Source organism: Phalaenopsis equestris, unplaced genomic scaffold (assembly GCF_001263595.1).
Source record: "Phalaenopsis equestris unplaced genomic scaffold, ASM126359v1 Scaffold000050, whole genome shotgun sequence".
Taxonomy (NCBI): Eukaryota; Viridiplantae; Streptophyta; class Magnoliopsida; order Asparagales; family Orchidaceae; genus Phalaenopsis; species Phalaenopsis equestris.
In genome coordinates, this window is record NW_018164492.1 from 284,125 (window position 1) to 297,230 (window position 13,106).

Here is a 13,106-nt window from a genome sequence, read left to right on the forward strand (position 1 = left end):
GAAATTTGGTCGTGTGATCAAAATGTTTTTCACTTGCGGAAGATATTTCTGAGTCAATTAATAATCAACCAAAAGACTCGAGATCGCTGAACTTTTTCCTGAGTATAATATCCGGAGAATTTCCTTAAGAGAGTATTCCAAGTCTCATTAATAAAAATTTGGACACCAATTTTTGATTGTACATCCACCTCAAGCTTCTTCTCAGGGAGATTTTTCATTTTTTTTTTATTCCCTCCTTTTTTATTGATAATTACTATATCTGGCTTAAAGATTTTGAATGTCTGAATTGAGACACTAATTTTTTATTTTATGCTCACCTCAAGCTTCTTCTTAAAGGACTCACATTTTTTTTCTCTTTTTTTGCTCCGTTTGTTTTCTAAGAATTACTATATCTGGTGAAACATATATTAAAGATTTTGAATGTCCAAACTCCCCCAACTAATAATCCTCAAACATTTCTTAAGACAAATTTTGGGATATAACTCGTTCAAAAGTCAGGACCCAATCACTTAGCAGAAGATTAAAAGGCTCGTGATATCCTGAGCCTACTACTCGTATTTCAACCACACTGATAATCAAAATAAGCTCGGGAGGAGGAGGAGTTTTATACCTTTTCTCTAAGTTATATTCGTATTAATTTCATTCTCCCCTGAAGTCATATTCGTATTAAAAATATCCAAAAATTTTTCTTTTGGGATGCTGAGCTTTTTTAAGTATTGAACAATTTTGGACAACAACAAACTTTCTTTTATTTCATTCATTGCAGGAGGGACGAGACAAGCAAACATTGATACTACTAATATCTCTTTCGACAATAAAAGTAGTACAATAGTAATCAAAAGAAATTACATTCCTTGAAAGCTGCACCGGAGTTAATCGGAATATTGGGATTGACCGAAATCATATTGACAAAACCTTTTTTCAGGTGCTTTTCAAATACTCTCTCTGGATCGTTACATCCCCATTCTTGAACTTCTTCTTGAGCAAGTCTTTGAAACTGCAACACTCCTCTATGGTGTGTCCAATGAACCTGTGGTACGGACAATATCTCGGATGTCCTTTTTTGTTGATCTCATCAGACTTCTTTGGTTTGGGCAACCTGAACTCGGGATTCTTGATCAAACTGCGAAACATCTTTTTTGTTGCTTCATCTTTAAAAGTATATATCCCATTTGATCGAGTATTCATGATTGGAACATGTCCTTCGTCTATCTGGTAAGGTCTCTGCTGAGATGATTGTTGAATATGCTGACGACGACGTTGGTAGATCTGTCGAGACTGTTCCACTTGAATTTGCAACGGCCGCTTGCCCATGTCAACCACTGCTGCAGTCCTAGATTTCTTTTCAGATATCTTTAAGGGCTCTAGCTTTCCAACCTTCTCAAAAACCCAATATGTTTCGTTTCTTCTTGAAGATTCCCAACTTTTCTAAGCAGCTTCTCGAATGTCTTAATGGTGAATCCCTTGAGTAAGAAACCCACTGGACCATGGATGTTCTTTAGAAGGATTTCGACTGTGTGCTGCTCTTGGAGTTGTGGCTCACAGCTCATGCTCAAATTCCTCCATCGCAGAATGTAGTCCATCAATGTTTCGGCTGGCTTCTGTTGCTCGGTCACAAGATCACTGACGGTGATATGGTGCCTAACCCCAGCAAACCGCTTAGCAAAGAGGTCTTCTAATTCTGCAAATGTTTTTACTGAGCCATTGGGTAGTTCAGCGTACCAGTCAAAAGCGATTCCCGAAAGACTGCTCACAAATTGACGACACAACAACGCATCGCTATCCCCCGTGTTGCCACAACTTACACGGAAGTGTGCAACATGCTGCCAGGGGTTTCTCGTTCCATCAAGTGTCTTGAACAACGGTGGTATAAAACCCTTAGGGTATTGAACATTATCAAATTCTTTAGGATAGGGCCTACCATTTAGAATCAATGTCTCTCCTTTTGATTGAGTCAGAGCTTTTCTCACATGTTGTTCCACCACTTGGTTAATGTCTTTTTCTGATATTGATTCATGAATTGAGTCTTTCTTTGATTGATCATCTTCATCGACCGAAGTGAATTCATTTTTATCGTCGATGATTTGGACGTTTTCTGAATGGCTTGCCCCTGGGGGTACCATCAGCGGTGATTGTGATTTTCCTTGAATAGTGGCTATAGCGGTCGTCGTTTCTTCTAGTTGTTTCTTCATCTGGTTGATCTGTTCATCACGTTGTTGAGTGACTTTTCGCAACTCATCCACGACGTTCTTCTCAGTGGGTAAAGGAGCATCGCACGAGGATAAGGTGGCTCTGGCCTCAATAATGTTAATTTCTGCAAACTCTTCTATCTCATATTCTGCCGGGTCGTAGGGTTCATCACCCATATCTTTTTTTCGTTCTTCAGACAACCGTGTAATGTCGGCTCGAAGCTTTTCCAATGAATCCTCGATCAATCTTCCTTTCACAATTTTAAGGTCAGTTGAGGGTTTTTGATGAGCATCACCTCTTTTGCTGAGCACTGGTGTAGTTGTGTGGAAATCAGATGGAGCAGCTGGATAGCTGAAATCATTCCTCCTTCGGGATTTGTCAAATATTCTTTCGAAATCATTATTTTTCCATTTTTCAAATTCTTTTCAAGCCATTCTTTGAAGCTGATACAGTTTTCTATAGTACGTCCGAGCAGTCTGTGGTAAGGACAGTAGTTGGGATGATCTTTCATGTCGACTTCTTCCTGCCTCTTTGACTCTCGTAATCTGAATTTGAAATTTTTAATCAAATCCTGTAACATCTTTGCTACAGCTTCTTTTCTGAAAGAATATACTTTGTTCACTCCTGTTATCATCTCAGATTTTCCTTCGAATGTCGTCACCGGCCTTGGATCATTATTGAGAGATGGTAGCGGTGATGTGGTAACAACCACATAGACTCCAACCTCTCCGTAGGTGGCAGACAACTGGTGAAACTTATTCCTCATGCATAGAGGTGAGGTCTCACGTAATCCTATTTCACCTAGTCGGAGGGTAGTGTCAGTAGTAGCTAGCTCTGCGGTTTTCGCCTTCTCAGCCTTTAGAATTTTCTGGTTGTGTCTCCGTTTTTGTGTTTTAGTAAGTTGCACAGACTTTGAATTGGACCCAATTTCAAATACAGAAAACGGCGGGGCAAAAGCATCGACAGACACTTCTTCTTAAAGAATCTCCTTCCCTTCGTTTAGTGGAACAGTTGATGTAGTGGCATTGAATCCAGTGGTAGAAGCAGAAATAGCTCTGGCACCCCTAGTGGCAGACTTTACAGCAACAACAGAATTCTTTTCAATCAACACCCTCTTCAGAGGGGGAATTTCATTAACAGACTTGATATTAAATTCCACCACAGGTTCGACGGATTTGTCCATTTCAGGCTTCATTACGGTAACAGAGACATTCCCAAATTTGGCTTCAATATTATTGAATCCTTCTCCAAATTTAATGACCGCCAGATCTGACAGATCACTCTTGCTAACTGCAAACTCCTCTCCATTGGCGAAAGAAAAGATCAACTTTGGTGAAGACATTGTTTCTGTCATTTGAAAATTTTCTGGAAGTTAGTGATGTCCAATGCCTCGTAATTTCAACGACAATACTGAAGTTAACGCACTTGTCTTATGAAGTGGGCATCGTTTGAAATTTATTCATGTGAATTTTGTCACAAATTTTGTGATTTGTTTCTCTTTGAAATTTTGATGAAATTTCGTTTTGTTTGGAGTTTAAAAAGAAGATTGTAAGAGTGAAATTTTAGTGTTAACTCGTTCACAACAAATTATTATCAAAGAGGAATGAAGCATAGGACCCAGTTTAAGAATTGGAAGGTGTCGGCCTCGCATTAGATTCGTTTCGATAGACCACTCCTAATCTACCACACCTATTGGGAGTCCACTCCACTAAACTCTAGGGGTTCCTGAACTCTTCTGTTTAGGGATGGTTAAACAGACAGTCCTGGAATCCAAGAAGAGTTGACTATACTGGCTTAAGGAAGAAATAATCATGGTATGTCAACAAAGTAACAGCCTGACCCATGAGGGACATGAGCACATTACCGATATATGAAAATAAAATCACTTGATCAAAGATGGAGGAACTAGTCCCCAGCGGAGTCGCCAGAATTTGTTGGCCGTTATTTTCTTGGAAAGAAAGATTTTTGTAAAATATGAAAATAGTTTTGATGTAAATATGATTTTTGAAAGTAACATTTTAATTTAAAAATAGATGCGAACAAACGAGTCTCACATATTGAATAGTTTGGATGGTTTAGATAATTGAATACAATACTACAAGTAATACACTTATTCCAAAGAATAAATATATCACTTGTAATAGAAATTCAATCACCTAAACTAACGAATTTGTGACATCTATTTTAGTCTGCGAAATTGTCTTATTTGCCAACAAGTTCCCCTACCTAATACGAGGATTAGATAAGATTTATTTTATCTGGGTTCCTGGTTCCCTATAGAAGCAATCCCCTATAGTTAATTACATCTTAAATGACTGAGAGTCATTTAATCGATTAAGATCAGGTGATTTTGCCTTCAAGATTTCAAAGTTTAGGTTTTCACGATTAGACATGGGAAAATCAAATGTGAATGGCTCAAAATAGGAAAAATTATTTAAGGAATCCAAAGGGAAGAAAAGTAGGGGATATCACAGATTTGGGGAAAGCCCCGGTGAACTCCCAACTATCCTATTGTTTATCCTATTGTTTGGCTTTATGTCTTTGAAATGATGTTTATTTGATATTCCTGCAAATTATTTAAGATTTAGGATTTATGTTTACGCAATATCGAACTGTGCAAATAACATAAAAAGATAGGAGGATTTACACCGTACCGCACGGTAACCTCGGAATCCTAAAGCGTTAGGACTTATAATTGTACAAAAGAGTTGTACAAAAAACCTAAAGAGTGATCCTATGAGTTGTTATTTAAACTAAAGAAGGTAATATGTGATGTGAATGTGCTTTGCTGCTGCAAGTCCACCTTGAAGTTGTTCCTCGTCGTGCTGTCCAAGATATTCACTCCAAACTCTTTGCCGTGACGATTTTAAGTTTTCTAGGGTGTCCAGTTACGCTGTCAAATCAAACGACCCTATGGTTGTAGTCCTCTAAATGTCCTATATAAAAGAAGGCATGCTTAAAGCTATATAATATAAAATGTGCAATACATGACACATATAATATAAAATGTGCAATACATGACACACAGTAGGATGCATGTAGAACAGAACAAGATAGAAACAAGAATACTATAACATGCTGTACAGAAAGAACTGTAACAGTCAGAAACAAGAATAGTATAACATGCTGTATGGTACAGTAGCAGACAAAAACATGATATTATAACATGCTGTACAGAAAGAACAGTAACAGACAGAAACAGTAATAGTATAACATGCTGTATGGTACAGTAGCAGACAGAAATAAGAATAATATAACATGCTGTTCAGAAAGAACAGTAACAAGTAGAAACAAGAAAATGAAGTGCTGTAAAATGTAAAACAAACCTGTACGCCTGTGAGATCCGTTGTTCCTTAATTATAGCAAGTTTAAATGCATCACAAAAAAATAAAGTCTGAAATAAACGTCGTCCAGGAAATCCGAAGAAGAGTGTAATAACTCATGACGAAAAATTCAAGAAAATCAACAAGAAAAGACTAAGTAAAAGAAAAGAAAAATAATCCACAAAAATCTTGGAGAAATCCCGAAAGAAAGGAAAAGTAACACGAGTGCCCTATTCCAAAACTTTGATAAAACAAAAAAATCTCGAGTGAGGGGGACCGCAAGCACTCGTATGGGGCTAGGCTCAGATATATATTTATACTCGAGGGTCTGCGAAGGCCGGTCCCCCAAATGTATAGATGCCGCCACTCGTCTAGAAGTGTGTCTTGAATCTCACTTAGGAGGCTATTTCCCCGCCTAAACAAGTATTCGTCACGTGGACAATCAACTTTAAAGTATATTTTATGTTTTTAATCATGCATACAAATTTTAAACATGCAAAGAAGAATTATCAATTTTTGTTTCGTAGAAAGTATGTTTTTGCTTGAAAAGGGTTTGTCAAATCTTATATTTTTTTTTAGAAATTTTCGTTGTCCACGAGTCGATTACATTGTTGGGCGCGGGAATGCCAACAACCTGAGGAGATTCGAGCCAACTCCCTCAAGGCTTATGCCGGTGACGGATACCGCTATCTTATTTTTCATCAAATACCTGGATCTTGATGTTATAAGATAGGACATCTTTCTGCTCTATCTTCGGTGTGCCTTTATCATCAACACCGTACGCCCCAAAATGACTACTTGCGACATTGCTTGATGGTTTCACGTATAGCAAAAGGCTATACTTGGACACTTATGCATCGGACATAAACATCAAAAAGAACGAACCAAGAAGCAAGGAAAAGAAAAGAACAAAAATGGGGTGAGGAAGTTACCTCTTGGTGTAAATCCAAAGCAAATGCAAGAATAGAAATATTTCTACGGCACCTCGTTCTATCGAAGCTCTTTTGAACCAACCCAAAATCTCAATGGCCAAACAAGCGGCCAAGCAAAGGTATCGAGTGGACCAGCAAGGAGTGCGAGGAACTCGGTCAAAGTGTCGAAAAAACAAGTAGCACGAGCAAACAGAAAATCCGACAGCACCTCCCCTTTCCCCAAAAGTTTCGGCTCCGAAACCTCCACAAATCTTCTCCACAGCACTTCCAAAAGGTCTCAAGCACACGAGATGAACAGAGCAAGAAAAATCGACTCTCCCCCAAGTGTGGTTTTATAGCAGAAAAGGGAGGAGAAGCCTCTCCCGTCACTTATCTGGGCGGTGAGCCGAGCCAAGAGAAACGACAATTCGCGCGGGAGAAGACGATGAGAATCGCAGAAGCGTGGGAGGGGAAAGCCGGAGCGCGTCAGAGGGAGTAGGTGGAAGTTTTTCGCAAGGCGACAGGCGTACGAGGAGCGGGACCGCGAGTCGAACCTTCGCGATCGGAGAGGGGGGCTCGGTCGGTTCGGCTTGGGCTCACGATCGAAGAGATCATCCTACACTCAATTCAATGTCCAAACATATTTCATCCAAGCCAACTCAATAGGAAACAATTTAATTTTGTATTAAATCAAAATCAATTTGAAATTGACTTAAAAATAACTTGATTTAATTTTAAATTATATATATATATATATATATAAATTCACTCGATTTATCCATGTGTGGCGCCCTAGCAAAATGGGTGTCCTCCCTAGGTAATTTCGACATTCCAGACGCACTGGTGCTGTTTGTTTTGCCGTCAGAGGTCGTTTTGACGAATTCATCGATTTGCATGTCAATTTTCTTGTGTCGAAAATATGACAATATGAGTGTCCCTTTTGCCAAAATTGGTATCCCAGACGCGTTGGCGCAGTCCATTTTGTCGTCGGAGGTCATCCGGAGAAGTTCGCATTTTCATCCGTCCTCTGGGCTTAATTAAAGTCCGATTTCGTGCAATTCAGTGAATTTTGTGCATTTGGTGTGTGTATGTGACGAAAGGTCATGACAAATGTTTTCCTAAGGCTTGGAGTCCTATTAGAAACTTTTCCTTTAAGTCTTCACAAAATAACTCATAACCGCTTGTTCGTAAGACGATGGTCTTGTGCCATAAATGTTAGACATCAAAGAAAAATAAGAATTGGTTAGAATTTCTAAACATGTGGGACTCAATTCTAGTTTTCTAAGATGGTCAATAGGAACTCCTAGAGCTAGATCCTAAGACCCTAAGGAAAAAGAAATGACCTCAAAAATGAGGTCAACAATATCAAAAGAGCCACTAATAAAAATAATAATAAGAAAAAATAAATTTATAATATGTTAGTCACTACCTATATAAAAGTTTTCCTTTTAACTCATTTTAATCCAAGATTTAACATGAAAAGTTTTAGTTTATAACATAATTAGCTACCAACCAACTAATAAATACATATATTTTTAAATAATAATAGCATAAAAAAGAAAATAATATGCATGCTAGTGAAAATATAACAAATCAGTTTATTATACGGGGTTGGAATTCATTTGTCAAAATGTGCATATCTTTAAATAATACGTAATAGTTTATCTGGTTGAGAAACATATAACATTCACAATGATATAAATAGTATATGAAAGAACATGTAAATTAGGATCAAATAATGCAATTAACAAGTATCAATAACTAATTTAGAAGAAGCAAAATGCCACTATAGATTAAACGTCGAGCTACCGCTCCCACCATTGTAGAGCTACCACTGCAAACAATGACAACGACAACATGATCACGTCTTTTTTAAGAAGTATCTATTCGTCTTTTTTTGACATTCCGGACTTAATTTTGAAAATTTTCAAACTCCATGAAGTATAATTGAGTAGATTTAGATATTTTTAAAATGTTGAAGATTCTCATTTCAATCAACTTGCGAATTTTTGGAATATCTAAAATTATGATAAAAATTTATCCAATGAGTTATATTTTTGAATGACACAAGCATCTACATTTGAAAATAATGGGCAACCGATGTGTATTAACAAATGTTTATCATCAAGCACGAATCTCAAAATATTTTGATCAAGAAATATTATAAATTCAATTTCGAGATCATTAGATCCCCAATTTCAAAAAGTTTATTATCAAACGGAGCATTTCAACAAAAAGAACCTAATGACACTTAAAGCGATTCGGTCCAAGGACAAATAAGCCCATATCAAACACTTTAAGTGTTGTTAAAGGCTTTAATGCATCATTTGGAAGGTCAAACAATCTTCAAATTTGGCATGCTACAGTCAAATTGACCGTCTTGGTGAGAGGAATCCAATGAGCCCAAAAGCATTCAGAATACACTTAAATATTAAAAAAAATACTTGTGATTAAAGGAATCAATGCTGACCGTCCGATAAAATGCTTTGGGAGATTTGTCAAATTTTTTAAAATATCCATCTAAAAAGCTGTAAACAGACCCCACTTTCTTTCTTTGAAGGGGGTAGGAGAAGTGAAGAGTTAGGTGACTACTAAATTTTAACTCTTAAAGCCCCAACGGTTGTTGTTGGTCAGCTAAGAGCACTAACAACCACCAGTATTCGTCGCTGACCAGCAGAGGTAACCATCTTCTTGTAGAGATCATTCGTCGACCACCATCCGTTATTGACCACCGCCAACTAACTTTGATGGGCTACTAAGACTATTGCACCTCATACAACTATGACTTGAGTAGCCAACTATAGTTGCTATAGCAAAATTATTATTATTCATGTGTGATTATTTGTTTTTATAATCTCATCCTCTTTAATTCAGGAGAAATATGGACCTCTACACTCTTGATTAACCTTCCATTATTTAGGTATATATCACTTTATCTTAAATCATCTAACTATTTCTTAAAATAATAATATTATTCACTTACTAACTTTTATATTATACTACTAAAATCTTATACTTTCTATAATTTATACTTAATAAATTAATTTATGTTTTATTTCAAAAATAGATTTTTATCATCATCATGGAACACCTAATAAATTTTCCCTAGTAAATTTTATATATTTTACTATTTTAAATAGGGGTGTAAAAGAGCCAAACTTGAGCGAGCTCAAAGCTTGTTCGTGTTTGACTCGTTTGAATTTATTTTTAACTAGAAATGAGCTCGTATTCAAATTGGCTCGTGAAAATGTTAGTTTTCAAATTTATTCATATTTTATTTGTTCGGATTAGCTCGTGTTGGACTCAAATTTGAGCATGACTCGACTTGGCTTCAAGCTCTTTCTAAATTTTCATCTGTAATTATAAAATGTAATTAAATTAAAACAATATAATAAATTAACTTGTTATTAATAAACTTAAAAATTTAATTACTTCCTACAAGTGCTTTAATAATATAGTAAGAAATAATTCAATTCACAAGTTTGTGCAACTTTTGGGATGAGTGAGCTTTACTTTTGCATTGAAGAGCAGTTCTAAAGTTCTAATAGCTAAATTCCCCATGTGGGACTATTTCCTTGAACACTGGAAGTGAAAAGCAAGGTGTGGAAGGCAAGAGGTGGAAGTATTTTCTGGAGACATTTGCATGAATACCAGCTAGTTCTTATGCATTTACATATCTAACACCTACATGCTAAATGCACCTATTGGGCATGGATTTAGAGTGGGGCATGGATTTAGAGTGGGGCATTTACTTGCATACCACCAAATTTTTATGTATTTATATTTCAAACACCTAAGGGTATTCACATACATACCGCCCAATTTTATATATTTATTAAACCTAACATTTAAATGCAGAAAAATGATAGTGCGGGATTTGGAAAAATTCTAAGGGAATTTATATACATACCACCGATTCTTATGGATTTACATATATAACATCTAATTTTCTTTATATTTATACAAAGTGAATTTTTGATATTATATCAAACATATTTTCATTTAAGTTTTTACATATTATTTATTTATTTATTATTTAAATAATTCGAGCTAAAATGGGTCGAGCTAAAAAAATTTGTTTGTGTTCGACTCGTTTACTTAATGAACGAATCAAACTCGAACTATTTAGAGAGCCGAGATGAATTGTTCGGAATGATGAGCTTATTTGATAGTCCTAATTCTAAATTGAAGTATTGTAGCTAAAGTAAATCTTAAAATAAAACCCTTACTTCCTGTGAATAGTTCAAATTTGATCTTCTTTTTCTCTCATGTTGTTTTGTGAAGCTGATTGGGCTCAATTCGGCAAGAACCTGCATAATTGATCTGAGCTCCCAATTCATGAATTCTATTTATGTTTGGAAGCTCCTCTCTAGTCCATGCTGCCTTTGCACAGACCGACTCGGTTGCTCTTGCTTGCGATTGACACAAGAAAAAAATATTTCACCAAAAGTCCAGATGCAGCTCTACGTCCAGACTCCAAAGCTATTTAGCCACTTTTAAAGTACCCGACCCACTAAAAATAAAAAAAAAAAAAAACGAAAAAGGTGTTCATATTGTGGTGTTATTGCAGTGATATTGCGGTGTTATTGTGATATTATTGCAGTTATATTGTGGTGTTATTGTGATGATATTGTGGTGCCATTAAAGTAATATTGAGTTTCTACTGTGGTGTTTTTGATGTGATATTGTGATTTTGCTGTGGTGATATTGTGGTTATATTTGGTGTTATTGTGGTGATATTTTGATAGTATTATGGCGGTTCTATGATGTTGTTTTACTGGTATTTTTATGAAGTTCTTTGTTTTTTCGGCCAATATACACCTTTTTTTGTTTTTTTAAATAATTTTAGTGGTTCTGACACTTTACAGGCGGAAAAATATAATTGGAGTCCGGATGCAGAGCTTCGTCTGGACTCCTGATGTAAAATTTTTCCAACACAAGCCCCACCTCTGCTCGGGTGCTGATCATGTTCTCTCACATTTGCACGTGACAGCTTCCTGTGTCATGGATTCTAGCTTCACTCAAGCCCACAGTCTCTCGCCATCTTTGTTCTTATTGTCGCTCGCTGATGTGCACGATCACTCGAGCACTCTGTTATGATTGCTTGTTGAACGTTCAGGTGTCTCCAAAATGAAAAACAAGCTTTAAGGTGGTTATAAATTGAAAATCCGAAGTTGTTCAGCTATTCTATTAATTTGAGATATGCAAATTAAGTATTTAGTAATGTAGAATTCCAAAATTTCTATTGATTTATATGCTCAGTACGACAAAAGCTTTTGCAACAAATATGCAATGCTATGTTTTGATGGTATTCACTAAGTTTTCGTTTTAGTTATGTTTCCACTTTAGTATTTTTATGCAAAAAAAGTCAACTGATGCAGGGCATTGGACCTGACCTGAAAAGGGGATACCTTAGCAATATATGTGTTGCGAAGGAGCTGCAACGAAATGGTTTAGGCCATGCTTTAATTGCTAAGTCAAAAAATGTTGCTCGTCATTGGGGTGATGATCTCTTTTCTTCTGCATTTACTACTAGAAAATGTAAATTGCAATTTCCTAGCAACATGGAGTTGGTGCATGGATCAGTAATTACCAGATAAATTTTTATAATTATTATTTATTAAAGAGGTTGCTTTTGTTCACTTACCATGCCTGAATAAAGATGCGGTGGCACTGTAAACATTTTTGAGGGTCTTTAATGTTTTATTTGTGAAGCTGATTCAGTAATTGAGTTATCATGGGATCATGACCGAGGCATGGATAATTTGTCTTCTCCATCTTCAATTATGGGTGGTCAAACATCTTCCCTCAAAAAATATACATGTTTTTCTTTGTCATACTTTTAACCTTGCAGTGAGACCAATTGTTTTGTGATCATCATAAAACTCGAGACTTAAGCCCATCGTTTATTTATGCTCATTTACTTGATTATCGGTCATATCTAATTTTAACTTTTGTGGGAAGGGCATCATGAGATTTTAGAACCACATTACTTAGAAGATATTACAGATCATGGGTTACCAACCCTAAACTTTAGCAAAATCAGTCTCTATTAGTGTAAAGACGACAACACACTTCTTTGGCTCCAAATGATAATTGACTAGTCATCAAAAAATGAAATTAGACATCAAAAGTCATTAAAAAGTATAAAATTTAAGCAATGATTAAATTCACATTATGAAAAGGAAATCTGGTATAATTCACACTTGATATAGTTCAATCACACTTTTAATCTAGCAAACAAAACAGGAAACATAACAGTCTTCCACAGGAAAGGTTAGGTCTTTTTAATTATACAAGAATACTTGCTTTCAGATGTAGTTTTTCGACACCTTTTGAAGTTTTACACACACAAGAATCAAGAAAAATTGAAATTTTATTGCCATGCTCAATGTTTATTTTTAACATGCTTTTGCTGCTCTGTTTATTGTCCACATTTAGAAGCAGGGAGAGAAATTCAATAATGTTGAATTATTTTGAGACGTAGGGTCTCGTATTATTCGTGAGTACATATAATCCGGTAAAAGATCATAAAGAGAGTGATTGAGAGAAAGTTGGATGAGTCTTTCGAAGGAGTCTTATGAAATATATTAAATTTCGGTATTCGATAAGTCGGAGTGGGACAACTCATTAGAGGTTCTCAGGGTTACAGGATTTTAGAGAGAGAAAAGAGGAAATAGAG

At 36.0% G+C, this 13,106-nt stretch overlaps 1 protein-coding gene across 3 annotated transcripts in view; it reads left to right on the forward strand.

The window, feature by feature from the left end:
• The window catches only part of LOC110019131, a 38,990-nt gene that overhangs the window by 20,947 nt on the left and 4,937 nt on the right, over window positions 1-13,106 (forward strand). For all 3 annotated transcript variants that reach the window (XM_020716709.1, XM_020716710.1, XM_020716711.1), the window contains one exon: window positions 11,806-11,926. In XM_020716709.1, coding sequence (XP_020572368.1) covers window positions 11,806-11,926 — 121 coding nt within the window. The remainder of the gene's footprint in view (window positions 1-11,805; window positions 11,927-13,106) is intronic.